We start from the raw sequence: 13,114 nt of genomic DNA, 5'->3' as shown, positions 1-13,114 counted from the left end.
TTTACGAAAATTGCTTCTAGTGTGTAGACACCATTAGGGGGAAGTTGGGCACCTTTGAAATTATGATTTTTCACCTATTTTTAAATACCATTGAGCATCATCGTGATATAATTTAGCTGCACAAACATATTGAGAAGCTAAATTACATTATGATATGGCTCAGTTCCACTTAAACATAGTAAGAGAAAAATCTTAATTTTAAAGGCGCCTCACTTTCAAAGGTGTACCACTTCCCCCTAGCTCAGGCCTGTTTTAAAGTAGGGTAAATGCCCTAATTCAAAACCATTTCCAAACGCTTTTACTTTGACAGAAGATTTAACACATTAAGTTCATATTTTTTTCTGAAGAGAATTACATAAATTTGCTCCTTGACTCTTCTAGAATGTTACTGTTTAGTGAAAATTCTTCAGATATAATTTGAAAACTTCTTAAATACAATAAAAATACGCTAGCGTAAAATGCTTCTATTGGAAACATATTAATCCAAATGGAAACAAGGGAATGTTTCTAATTGGAGACAGACAGTGAAAGTGAAACTACGACGAAAGGATTACAAAACCTTGTTGAGTTGCTCCTGAGTACAGGATTTGTTCTTATTCTTGGTATTTTCTCCTTTCCCATCTAAAACAATAAGAAAATCTCTTTAAAAAAAAATTATATTTCCGGGGTTTCCTATTGAAGCATTTGCAGACACTTCAGAAAAACCTTTTTTGTTCACGAAACTTCACGTACCGTTAACAATAAAGATTAGCACTTAATTTAACAAAAAATAGCCAGAAATATGGCTTAAATGTTAAACGAAACGAATAAAAATCAGTCATCTTATTGTGTTTTTCATTGGAAAACATGGACGATCTATGAAAAATTCGATGGTGAAAAGGTACACTTTTAATTTTTCTGATAAATTAAAAAATTACAGTAGAGGTCCTTAAATTTGAACATTTGGGGGGTGTAGATGACATTTCTCACTCCTCAAATTTGAAGGATATTTTTAAAAACGTAACGGAATTTATGTGAAATGCACTTTCCGTAAATTAGGATAAACAACTTTAGAGAATATATCAATGTAATTTATTGTGAAATAAATGAAATTTGTTGCGGAAGTTAATATAAAACGATAATATTGAGGAAATACCAGAGAAAAATGGCACTCCACGCAAAACTTTCTTCACATAACCTCAAATTTTACATTTTGAACTCAACCGTCGTTCAAATTTGAGGAACTCGACTGTAAAATTTGTTCTCGCTTTATTTGGAGCAAAATTAACTAAATAAAGAAACTGTGGTATAGAAAATGTATGAATATAGTAATTTAGTACTGTATTTATCATGAAAACAGTGACATTTCCATTTGGAATAGTGAAAAATTTCCATTTGGAGCAGGTTTTGAATTAGCTTAATTTACCCTATTATTTGATATTTGTAATGTGTGTGCTAGCTGCTAGTAAACACAAACTGATTACTGTTGGTCAGCCGGGTTAAGTTTTCTCATATTTTCCGTTGGCGAGCGCTGCCATCAATTTCCGATCGTAGCGCCACAGGTGACGAGAACCGCAGTATCAGTGACAACAAAAAAACAACGTCAGTTGTTTTCGGAGAGTCTGACGAGCAAGCGAGTTTTTGTGTATCCTCTTCGCGAAAAAGGAAAAATAGGTGGAAAAGTGGGTGAAAAATGCAGTGAGGTGAGCAAAAAGTGCAGAAGGATGATGAAAAAAGTGTTCTCAGTGTGTTAGACCAGGGCAAAGTGTGTGAAAAATGAGTGTGTTCAGTGACTTTCAGCGGATGTGGGAACAAAAGTTCCCCCACAAGTCCCTATCGGTGGCTTGGGAGCAGGATGTAAGGGCGAGCCTGTCTCGCCATCGTCAGAAGATTGAGGAGCTTCGGGAGGAGCTGGAGCAGGAAACACTGTATGTGGAGTACCTCGAAAGACTGCTCAGTGATGTGGAGAAGCACCGGGAGGCTGGTGGTGACCCCAAAGCCCTCATTGAGGCTGCTACACCATCTCCCGGACACCTCAGCTCCACCGATGCCGCCAATGATGGACCCAGACCTGATGATGACGTTAGTAGACATCTCTTGTGCAATATCCAACAAGTTTTTTTTTAATGTTTTAAAGTTCGTTTTGGTCGATTTTTGGGGCCAACCCAGTAAGAGATCTTTTTACATAACTCGGGCGCCTGCGGTGAAAGTTGCTCACAGAGACGCGATTTCTGTGGCCCCGGGCGTGTTTCCGGAAGTATGTGTCCACTCAACTGACCAATTTGCCCAATATTTCCTCGAATTTGCAATTTGATTGCACGGAATTTCTGTGTGATATGGTGCTAGCAACCAAAACTTCCTGTTCAACTTTTCTGCAATTTTTACTCTGCCAACACAAAGACACCTTCCACTTCTTCTTTAACACCATTCTGGGTTCGATTTAACTTTAGGCTGATAGGGCAAAAGGCAAAAGTAAAACCCTCTTCTGCTTACCACCTGTTTCTCAGGTAACTTTCGAACTTCTCAAAAAAATTCCCAGTCTCTTCAAGAAAAATCCCCTGAAGCATCCAAGTGTTCTAATTGGGTCTCAATGGGTGAAGAATCAGAACAGGTTTATAGTGGGCAGGAAATGGTGACGGTGATGAGGTAAATATGTTACCGCAAAAGAGCAAAAACTTACAGATAAGACTTGACCATTTCAAAGTTGCTGTGAATCTCCAGTGAATTAAACTGAATTATTTTTGGGATTCCTGATTAAAATCTTTTTAAAATTAAACTGGATTAGGTTTTAGTTCACGCGATTTTCAATTTTGAATTTTCTATGTGAAAAATTTAAAGTTTTAAGCAAAATATTTTAGTTTATAGGTCAAAGGGTACGAGATAATGATTTCCTGTTTTAGGAACCCCCCCCTCAAATAAGTGAACATTCTCTCGAGACGTTCGAGACGTATTTTCTTCCTTTTTTTTTTATTCCAAAACTGTAGAAAGACATCACGTCCATAGATGAGTATCACCAGATAATTTGCAATTTTTAATTTTTCAAAATCAAAATTGAATTAATTTAGAAAGTTCTAAATTTCTTAATCGATTTTGCTGAGACTTAATTTATTTGACAGACATTTGTTTCAAAAGAATCGTAAAATCAGTTATTGATTCACTAAAAGCACTCAAATTTTCGATATCCGGGTTCTCTTTATTCGGATAATACCTTTTGAAAATTAGAACAGAGGTTATTTTCACCTACAATCACCCGGATATCGGATTTGAGTAAATCTCTGTTTTTTTTTTAATGTGGGTTTTTAATGTGAAAATTGCTTAATTTCTTAGAGGTTAGTTATTTTCACAAGAAAATACTTTTAATAATTTAGTTGAATACAGTTATTTGGGTTAATTGTGAATAATTGTCGATATTACAAAAAAAAATTGGGATGAAATTTTGAGCTGGAAGACTCATTCTTTTGAGCTGTCCCAAAATTCAGGATAGGTTTGAGAAAAACCCTTTTGTACAACCCTATTTTGGTTAATAAGGAATGCAAAAGTACATCTTACAAGAAGGGACACGACCTGCTTATAAGGATAAAATAGAGAAGAAAATATTTTGTCGCATTTCAGAGATTTTTTGCAACCGCAGCGCCGCCAGACGTTTGTCAAATGAGTTATTTGTGTCTCAGAGAAAGCCAAAATCTCGAATAGTTAAAATCCTGAAAGGGACGAAATTAGGGTAACATGCACCTTGCAATTTCGACCACTTCTTTGTTCCCTAAATTTCTATGAATTTTAGTTTTTATAACTCTAGAAATTATGCAATTAAAAAATAATAATAAAAAATGACGTTTCAACGAACGAGATGATGTAAAAAAGACTTTAAAAATATTCCGGAAGGGCAAGGAACTATGAGAATCAAGGTGGCCGAATTACTCCCAATATTTTTATTATAATTATTTTTATTTATTTTAAAATATATTAAGAATGATTTTAGATAAAACAAATACGATAAACTATTTACAAAGTTCCGAGCAACACTCTTTAAAAATAAGTAACAAAAAATTTCAATTTGTATTAAAAATATTACGTTTCAAACTCAAGACCGTAAGCGCGGGTATAATAGTGATTATACTTATGACACTTTCAAGAATTCGGGATTTTGGTTTTCGCAATTTTGACATTTTCGGGATTTTGGGGTTCGGGATTCTGACCGGGATCTATTATTTCTAGTATATAGTTAGAAATTTGTCGTGTGCATTTTGTCATTCTACGGGACGTAAGGGACAAACTGTAATAGATATCGATTTTCAGCTTTCAGTGACCCCCCTCTATGCCTAGAATTTTTCCCCTTAACTTCTCTTTGACATTCAAATTAAATTGAACAAAATTGAATTTATTTTGGCATTCAGGAGAAGAAGAAGACTGCAAAAGAATGGGATAGACATATCAAAACCTTTGAGAAAAAAGTATCTTAATTTTGATTTTATAAAATGTTCCTGATTTAAAAATTGTGAGGCATAACTAATAAAGGAATGGCAGCTTTTCTTTAATTTTTACTCAAACTTACTGCAGCAATGTAATTTTGAGTGACAAGTAATCTGACCTGAAAATTTTAAATTATTCCAAAACTTCGTAGAATTTTGAAAAAAATACTCATTTTCTAGATTTAAATATTTTTTTTAATGTCATTTAATTTTTTCCTTAATCAAAGTGTTTTTACTTTGTCTTAAGTCTAGCATAAAATAATTTTATATTAATTTTCTTGAAAATTTAAATATTTATTTACTTTTAAATAATTTTAATATTAGTTTTGACGTTTTTTTTTCAATTTTATCACTAATTTTAATTTATCACTAGTTTTGCAAGATTTTACCTTGCAATATTGCCTTTTGTTGATATGGAGTGTTTGTTATCCATCTCCACGTGAACTTACTTTTTTTACAAGTTAATTAAGTGGAATACTTAAGGGAGATTAACATTGCGGAGTTAGGCAAGATTTCAACAAGTTACAGTATCTGTGACTTCTTAATTGTCAAAGGCACAAGCAAAAGACCACGCCAATCGCGGCCTAAAAATCGAGGAAGGAAATTATTGAGTTAAAACAATACTTCTGAATTACTCACTCGGCCTTATCTAATATTGCTGTCTCCTCCCTCTTTACTCCCTCTTCTGCTTCGCTACACTCTCTCCCGGGAATTCTGTGCGGAAGATAAGGCGCCTCATTGCAAAACTAATACACCATATTTACATTTCTGCCGCAGCGATAGACTATAGTAGAGATATACAGAGACCGAAGATTACCAGGAAAATTTGCCATTTGTACGAAAATTCAAGATTTTTTTTTTGCATAAATGCCCTCGGAAGTTGTCAAGGAAGTACTTCAAGAAGATTCATTTAAAATTTTCAATGAGGATCTCACGTTTAAGTGTTTCATTTAAACTTTCTTCAAAAGATCCTCTAAATTGTTTATAATTTAAATCAAAATATTTACCTACTAATTTTCAGAGCATGAGACTCTCAAAATGATAATTTAAGCGGCTTTAGAATTCTAGCTAACTCTTAAAGAAATTTTTGTATAGAAAGTTCGGTTTGTTGTATAATTACAAAAATTCAAAACTATCAAAACGTTTTCTTTCTTGCTATTCTATTTCTTGAGTAACATGTTCCTAAAAAAATGTTACTAAATTGTCGAGAAAACCTATTGCGATTATAAGCAGTCTTTAAGCAGAAAAAAAATACTGCAATGGTGATTAATATACGCTTTTGAGAAATAGACCATTGAAATAATAAACTAAAATGTTCTTTCTCACCAGAGTAAGTTTACGATTGAAAATTGCTATTGAAGCTCATTCAGTTGAATGGAAAGACTGTATTTTTTCAAGTGTGCTATTAGAGTGATTTTTATAATGTCATTTATTACCAATTGTCCTTCATTTCTGTGAAGTTTTTCTGCAAATACGATTTTGTGAAAAAAAATACAAGAAAATTTCTTAATGTTTTTAGGAGAATATGGTTATACCTTTACCTTTTTAAATTGAATTTATAATTGATATTCATTATCCTGGTCTCCCTAAAATCCTGAAAAAAGTTCTTTTTTATACTATTTTATAATATTTTTTATATTATTTCAGCCTAATTTTAAAGTCTTTAAATCAAACCCTAATTCCAGAAATTATTACCACAGATGGAATTTTTTTTAAATTTATTTTCAAATAGTTTTCAATATTTTAGTCTTTTAGTTTTGCTAATATTTTAAAATTTAGAACGAGAGTATCATATTAATTACATATTTCTGAAACCAGCGGTCGAAAACCTGCTACTCTTTCATAGATTTTATAGATAAAATAATTAATAACTTATTTTATTACTTTTTTAAAATTTTGATTTTTGGAAACCCGTGAAAATTGTTATAGTACACTCTCTTAATCGGGCATATGGGGCAAAATGTCATCCAAATTATCGAGAGATTTGGGCATGAAAATCATTGTAAATTCCACAAAAAGCGCTCAAATATAAAGGATCACGATAAAACAAGAGGAATTCCAGAGAATTTGAACAAATTTCCTTTGAAACCAAACGTGAAAATTGTCAAAAAAAATTTGCGCCCGATTGAAAAGAGCCGATTGAGCGAGAGTCTACTGTACATTTTTTTTTATTATTTTTAAATTTCTTTTTGAAATCTTCTTCAATAAATTTTCGTAATTGTTTTAAGTATATTATAGACCTTTTTTAAAACCTTGTCATAGATTACATCGATTTATTTGCCAGATGTTAGAATTTTTTATTTTATTTTATTTATGATTTTCATATGTTATATAGCGCAAATGAATCCTACAAATTAGAAGAAAGATAGATACTTGGTAGGGGAATGTTCCCATGCTTCGTAATGACTAATTTTTTTCCAATGCTTCTGGATAAATGTAACTTTCACAATATATTTTAAACAATGGACACGTTCCCCAAGTTTTTAAAATATGGGTGCGATGATTCAAATATTTTCTCTGTTTATAAAATATATATTGTAAGATTTATTTTATTTCACTCTTAACCATTTTAAAGACCCACGTTTAGACTTCTTTTCTGAAAATTTGGATTCAAAGTCTTCAAAAATTCAGCTGCACTTATTTTTTTGAAGATTCCGTAGATAAAACCGTCTACGAATTGTCTAAGAACATCTAAAACCAAAAAAAATATATTTTTGCTATTATGTACAGTAGACTCGCTATAGTCCATATTTGGTTTCAAATTTGACACTTGGGTCGCACTATAGTCCATATAATTTTTTAAAATTATCAACGACTTTTAGTATTGAAATTGCTCGACGGCTTCCACTTTCTTTGCGATTGTGGTACTTGTCCTTTCTCTCTTCATTGTGGATCACAATTATCACAACTATTTAATAAAGTTTGCCAAAAATATTAAAATAATTATGCATGTCGCATACTAAAAAACATAACCTAACTTAAAATCAGTGTTTTGAAATCAACGGTCGATAAATTGTGGACTATAGAGCGATGGCTTATAGCGAGACTCTACTGTAACTACAGAGCTCTTGATTAAAAAGATTTTAAAGAATTCGAAATTTGAATTTCACAGTGCAAAATTGTCAATAAATTTAGTGTAGGAATTTATTGTAGTTAGAATTGTGAGAAATTCTAACTAATGATTCAAAAACGAATTTTAACTTAATTTTAACTGATAATAATATATTGTGTCGAAAATATTTTAGAAATTCCAACTTTTGGGATATGAAAAAGCAATTTTAGAACAAAATTTAAAAAAGTGAAATTTTTGGGAAAATATAAATACTTGTATAAAATTTCTGATACTTGTGCAAAATGCATGAAAGATAAGATTTCCAAAGACAAAGTTGCCCAAAAACAAAAATTACTGAAAACAAATATTCAAAAGACAAACTGTGAAAAACAAAATGGTAAAAACAAAGATTCCCGATCCCAGAGTATCCACATTTTCTTTTGAGTAGCCCAGAGTTCCAAAAATGGGAAAGAGTTTAAATAATTTTTATCCATTGCTAATTTCAACTGATCTTCTTCCATCACAGTTTGACACATATCTAATTTCAAAGTGACTTTTCTTTCTTAATTTTTTTATATAGAGTGTCCCATAAATTACGCAACATTTAAATTAAATAAAAACACATTTTTTTCTCAATTAAATTTTTTTTTATAAATTGAAAAATAAAGTACATAAGATAGGGTTTATGTATTAAATATCGCATCCAGTAATTAACCTCCATAGCTCTGCTGGCATATGAATCCTTTCGTCGAAAGTTTCCCTGACATTTTTGGACAAATTTCGATGATGCAATGTTAAAACTTCTCTTTTAATGCACAGAGGTGGATGTAGGCCTGTTGACTTAGGCTTGTGACTCCGAATAACCGAATAAAAAAAATGTAGTGGTCTAAAATTACATGATCTAAGGGACCAATTCTAATCCCCAATAGAGAAAATTACAATCAGGAAATGTCTTAAGGTGTCTACACTACACATTGAGCACAATTTTCGTCAAAAATTGCTTTTTTGAAGGAAATTGGCTGCAGTGCTGTAGGCAGAAACGTCAAAATTCTGTCAAAAATGCAATTTTTGACAAAAATTGCTCCCAATGTGTAGAAGCCTTTATGCAGGAATTGCATTATTTCATAGGCTATATGACATGTCACACTATCATGCTAAAGCCACTTGTCCTCAATATTAATGAATTCATAATTAATTAATTTATTAATGAACAAATCCTCCAATTTAGGCTTCATAAATTCGTTCATCATGTCGCGATATCGAACGCCAGTAACAGTAACGTTTGATCAGCTTTATTTTCAGATAATACACTGCTTCAATATTATTAATCATTTGAAGGGCTTGTTCTTGGATGGCAAGTGTATTTGCCTCCCCAATTGACTCAGTTCTGTGAATTTTTCATTTAGACTCTTCATAGTTGACGAAGTTAAATCAATTTTCTGACCAATTCTCGAACCAAATTATTTAATTATTTTTAAAAAATATTTTTTAAGAATAAAAACGCGTTGGTCTGGCATTTAGTTTTAAAAACCCTAATCTATAAACTGTCACGTAGTATTTTTATTATTCGGTGCGGACCTTTATTTCAGAAATGTCGCTAAATTTAAATTTTTCGTGATTTTTGGGACACCCTATAGTTTATAATTTAAAGCAAAATTCTGAAGTATTATATAGATTTAAATCCTTATCTCTATATACTTACGGCTTAAACCTCACTCACGACTTAAGCCGAGAAACGGCTTAACGTAATTATAATCAAAATTATGATTAGATTACGTTCTTTTAAATTTCCCACTAACTAAGCCATTTCTCGACTTAAACCGAGAGGCAACTTAGTCAGAAACTGATAGAAAAATAACTTGATCATTATTTTGATTATAATTTCGTTAAGCCGTCTCTCGGCTTAAGTCATATGTGTGTCCAACACATTAAGTGACTTGGCTAAACCTCTTATCTGAAGACTGCTTTAGAATTGTACTTGTCGAATGGCATAACATCCATAACATTTCTCAATCGTATTTAACATTTAAATGTCCAAAAATAGAACAAATTGCAATTTAACAATTTGATATTCTAAATGGAAATTTGGGCTTTTAATCAATGTCAAGTTCATTGAGAAAGCTACAGTGTATTTATAAAAATAAAATACTGTAGAATTTCCGCTTATGTCCAATCATTTTCATCGGAGTTTCCAGAACAAATTGAGATCCACAATGGGCCATTCATATAAGTTGGCAAGAGAGAGAATTCAATTGTAATTGTTTCCTGATAAAAATCGAACATGATTCTCCTCTTGTGCGGGTGTTAAAAATATGAGATGGGAGAGAGAGAGTGAAAAGATTCAGTGTTGATGTATATTTTAATCTGAATGGACGGTTTGGTTGGTTAACATTTTCTGTGTGCACATGTACTTGTGGGTAAAATTCCAAATTAATTTATCAGAAAAGTCCCCCAAGGGGGACAAATACATATGCACATATATATATATTGGCTGATATGCTTTTTATTTTCGCCACCTATAAACGTCTCTTTTGAATTCCGGTGGAGCTTTTCCCACTTTGGATAATATCATCGCATTCAGTCGGTGACACTCTATCGTGGAATAAAGTCACAAAAGAGATTTTTACTATCACTTTTGTGGTGGAGGGAGCCCTATTTCGCTCTCATGTATTATTCTGCAGTTTTATTTTTTTTCGCGTGATATTCCATTGAAATTTTCTGTTTTAGTGTGACATCGGGAATTGCACAAAAATTAATTGTGAATGTGATTAGAAAACACAAAGAGTGCTGTTGAGGTATTTTCCTTTCCATTGAGCTCACACGTGAACATAAAAAGAAATAATTTTAACTTTTTTTTTTTGGGAAGTCTGTCAACCGTGAAAATTGTCGGACACTCGAGATAGTGAAAGAGTTTTTCGGTAGTGAAGAAAACACATTAAATGGTGATACGCGGGGAGGAGAGATATTATAGAGAGGAAAAAAAAGTTAAATGTAATTTAGGAAATTACCTCATTTACTTAACAGAGGGTATTTTCCCGCATTAAATGCGTAAAGACTAATGTAACAAAGGAAAATTTAACTATATATTCCTAGTTTTCTCCCGAGGGAAAAACATTTATTCTCTCTCATACTCTCTTCTTCTTTTTCTCTCTCTCATGTGGATTTGAGGAAAAATCAATATCTGGAATTTCCAGTATATAGATAGTTTTGTGTCTGTGTAGCAATTTTTCTTTACCTCACACCTTAGCGCAAAAAATATATGTGCAAAGTGAGCTCAAAGTTTCCTAGTCACACGATGTGAATATTTTTTTTTATCATGAGTTGATAAGAATTTTATAGAAGAAGTGGACGATACAGAAATGTTATAGTCTAACAGCAGTGCTGAGTTTTCCTCAAAAACCTCCACTTGTGTATTATATGGATACTCTTCCAGTCAGTACAAAAAGTGCCATACTCTCTCCCAATAATACTCTCAAGGACAATAAAGGATATCATTTAAAAAAAAAAGTGGAAAAAATGCTCTCAGTGTCGGATAGAATAAAGTTGTGGTCGAATAAGGTAAAAAGCAAAAATAACAAAGATTTTTTTTATCTATACTAAAATGACAAATAGATAAATTATGAAATTTTTCCTCAATAGATACTTATCATTGTAAGCTTTTTTTTTGCGCAATTGTCTGTCTCTCACTGTATCTCACTCTGTCAGTTCAAGTTCAAATTCACTGAGAAAAATTATAATTAAAGATTTATTTTTTCAATGTTTTTTGTTAAAGAAAAAGAATCGCCGTGAATTTTTATTACATGTTATCGCGTGCAACTCTCAATTGTGATTAATATAAAAAAAATGGTGGTGTGATAGTGTTATCCGCTAAAATTATGACCACTCATTCTGTTTTTCTTTTATGTTCCACTCTCTGTGAATCAATCCAGGTGTATCAAAAGTTAATGTTCGAAATTTCTTGAACAATCTTTCAAATCAGTTTTTACGCAATTGCTGGAATCTCACAGTGTATTTTTTCAGAAAAACAAGAACTTTTTTTTGGATTTTACTTAAATGTTTCATAATCCATTTTTTACACTTGAGCTCAAAGAATTGGTTATCTAAAGCCCTACAAGTTTTCAGAACGTAAACTATTCGTCCGAATATCACTAGTGGCGTCAAAATCCTTTTTTTAAAGTATTATATAACAATAAAAATAAATCAGGGTTACAACATCCCGAGAAACTAAGCCCTTCCGTCTAGGCTAGTTTTCTAGATATGCAAATGCATGATAATTTTTCTTTAAGATAGAGTTTTGAGTCTCTTATTTAATTGAATTACAGTAGAGTCTCGTTATAGTCCATATGTGGTTTCAGATTTGACACTTGGGTCGCACTATAGTCCATGTAATTTTTTAAAATTATCAACGACTTTTAGTATTGAAATTGTTCGACGGCTTCCACTTTCTTTGCGATTGTGGTACTTGTCCTTGCTCTCTTCATTGGGGATCACAATTATCACAACTACTTAATAAAGTTTGCCAAAAATATTAAAATAATTATGCATGTCGCATACTAAAAAACATAACCTAACATAAAATCAGTGTTTTGAAATCAACGGTCGATAAATTGTGGACTATAGAGCGATGGCCTATAGCGAGACTACTGTAAATACAATGAAGTTTATTGGATACGTTTTGAATACGTTTAGTGGGAGTAAGGTTTTATCGGTTTTATCCTATTTTGAAATGAAACTGAGCTTCATCATAATTAATCTGCGAAGCTAAATTAAAAGATGATAAGCTCAAGTTCTTATTAAAAATCGGACAAAGAGTCCAATTACAAAGATGCTCAACTTTTCCCTACTGCAGAAGTTCTAATCTTAAAGATGGCCTAAATGGAAGTTGAAACTGGAACACTTAGATTATACCCTAGACACACTCACGGCTTAAACCGAGAGAAGGTTTAGTGGGGTCTAATCATTATTTTGATTATAATTACGTTAAGCAGTCTCACGGCTTAAGTCGTAGATGTGTCCAGCACATCATAAAGCTAAAAATACTACTTAAAACAATGAGTGGCTATAATTTTATACACAAACTTGTTCTGGTTTATGCCTATATCTTCAATAAATAGGGCTCGCAATGGGCAAGTGCTAGAGCTCTTGCTCTATGATGCAAATTGCAAGTGTCCGGAGTTCGAATCGACTTTAGGTCACCAGGAATTTTTCTGGCGTTAAAACGCAAACATTACAATTTATAGCCAAAAGATAATTTAAAGATCTTTCAAGTTTGTAATTTCGGGTTAATAAATTTCGAAGAGAACTGAAAGAATCCACTCTGTCATTCACTTTTTATATTGAAAACTAAATAAAATTTAATTTAAATAAAACACTACCTATTTTCATGCTAATTTAAAGACAGATATCACATGTGATAGATAAGAATTGTAGCAGTTTTATGATATTATTAATTAAAATGTTTGGAAAATAGTAGTCTTCAAATATAAAATAAAAAGTTCAGTTTGCTGTGAAACGAGAAAAAAACAAGTGTTTTTTTTTATGAAAAATTCGGTTAATACAAGATTGCAAGTTGCTGATACAAGAAGAAATAAGGACTTACCCAAAGAACAAAATG

At 31.9% G+C, this 13,114-nt stretch overlaps 1 protein-coding gene across 2 annotated transcripts in view; it reads left to right on the top strand.

Annotated features, from left to right (window-relative positions):
* Positions 1-1,576: 1,576 nt before the first annotated feature.
* The window catches only part of LOC129807275 (active breakpoint cluster region-related protein), a 75,696-nt gene continuing 64,158 nt past the window's right edge, over positions 1,577-13,114 (top strand). Inside the window, exon 1 of one of the 2 annotated variants that reach the window (XM_055856425.1) lies at positions 1,577-2,061. In XM_055856425.1, the coding sequence (XP_055712400.1) occupies positions 1,756-2,061 (306 nt within the window). In that variant the 5' untranslated portion in view covers positions 1,577-1,755. Of the gene's footprint in view, positions 2,062-9,838; positions 11,059-13,114 lie in introns of those variants that run through there. The other variant, XM_055856426.1, reaches the window with a different exon arrangement.

This window comes from Phlebotomus papatasi, chromosome 3 (genome assembly GCF_024763615.1).
Source record: "Phlebotomus papatasi isolate M1 chromosome 3, Ppap_2.1, whole genome shotgun sequence".
Lineage (NCBI taxonomy): Eukaryota > Metazoa > Arthropoda > Insecta > Diptera > Psychodidae > Phlebotomus > Phlebotomus papatasi.
The sequence above is the reverse complement of the archived record's forward strand: the minus strand, read 5'-3'. Positions and strand labels throughout refer to the sequence as shown.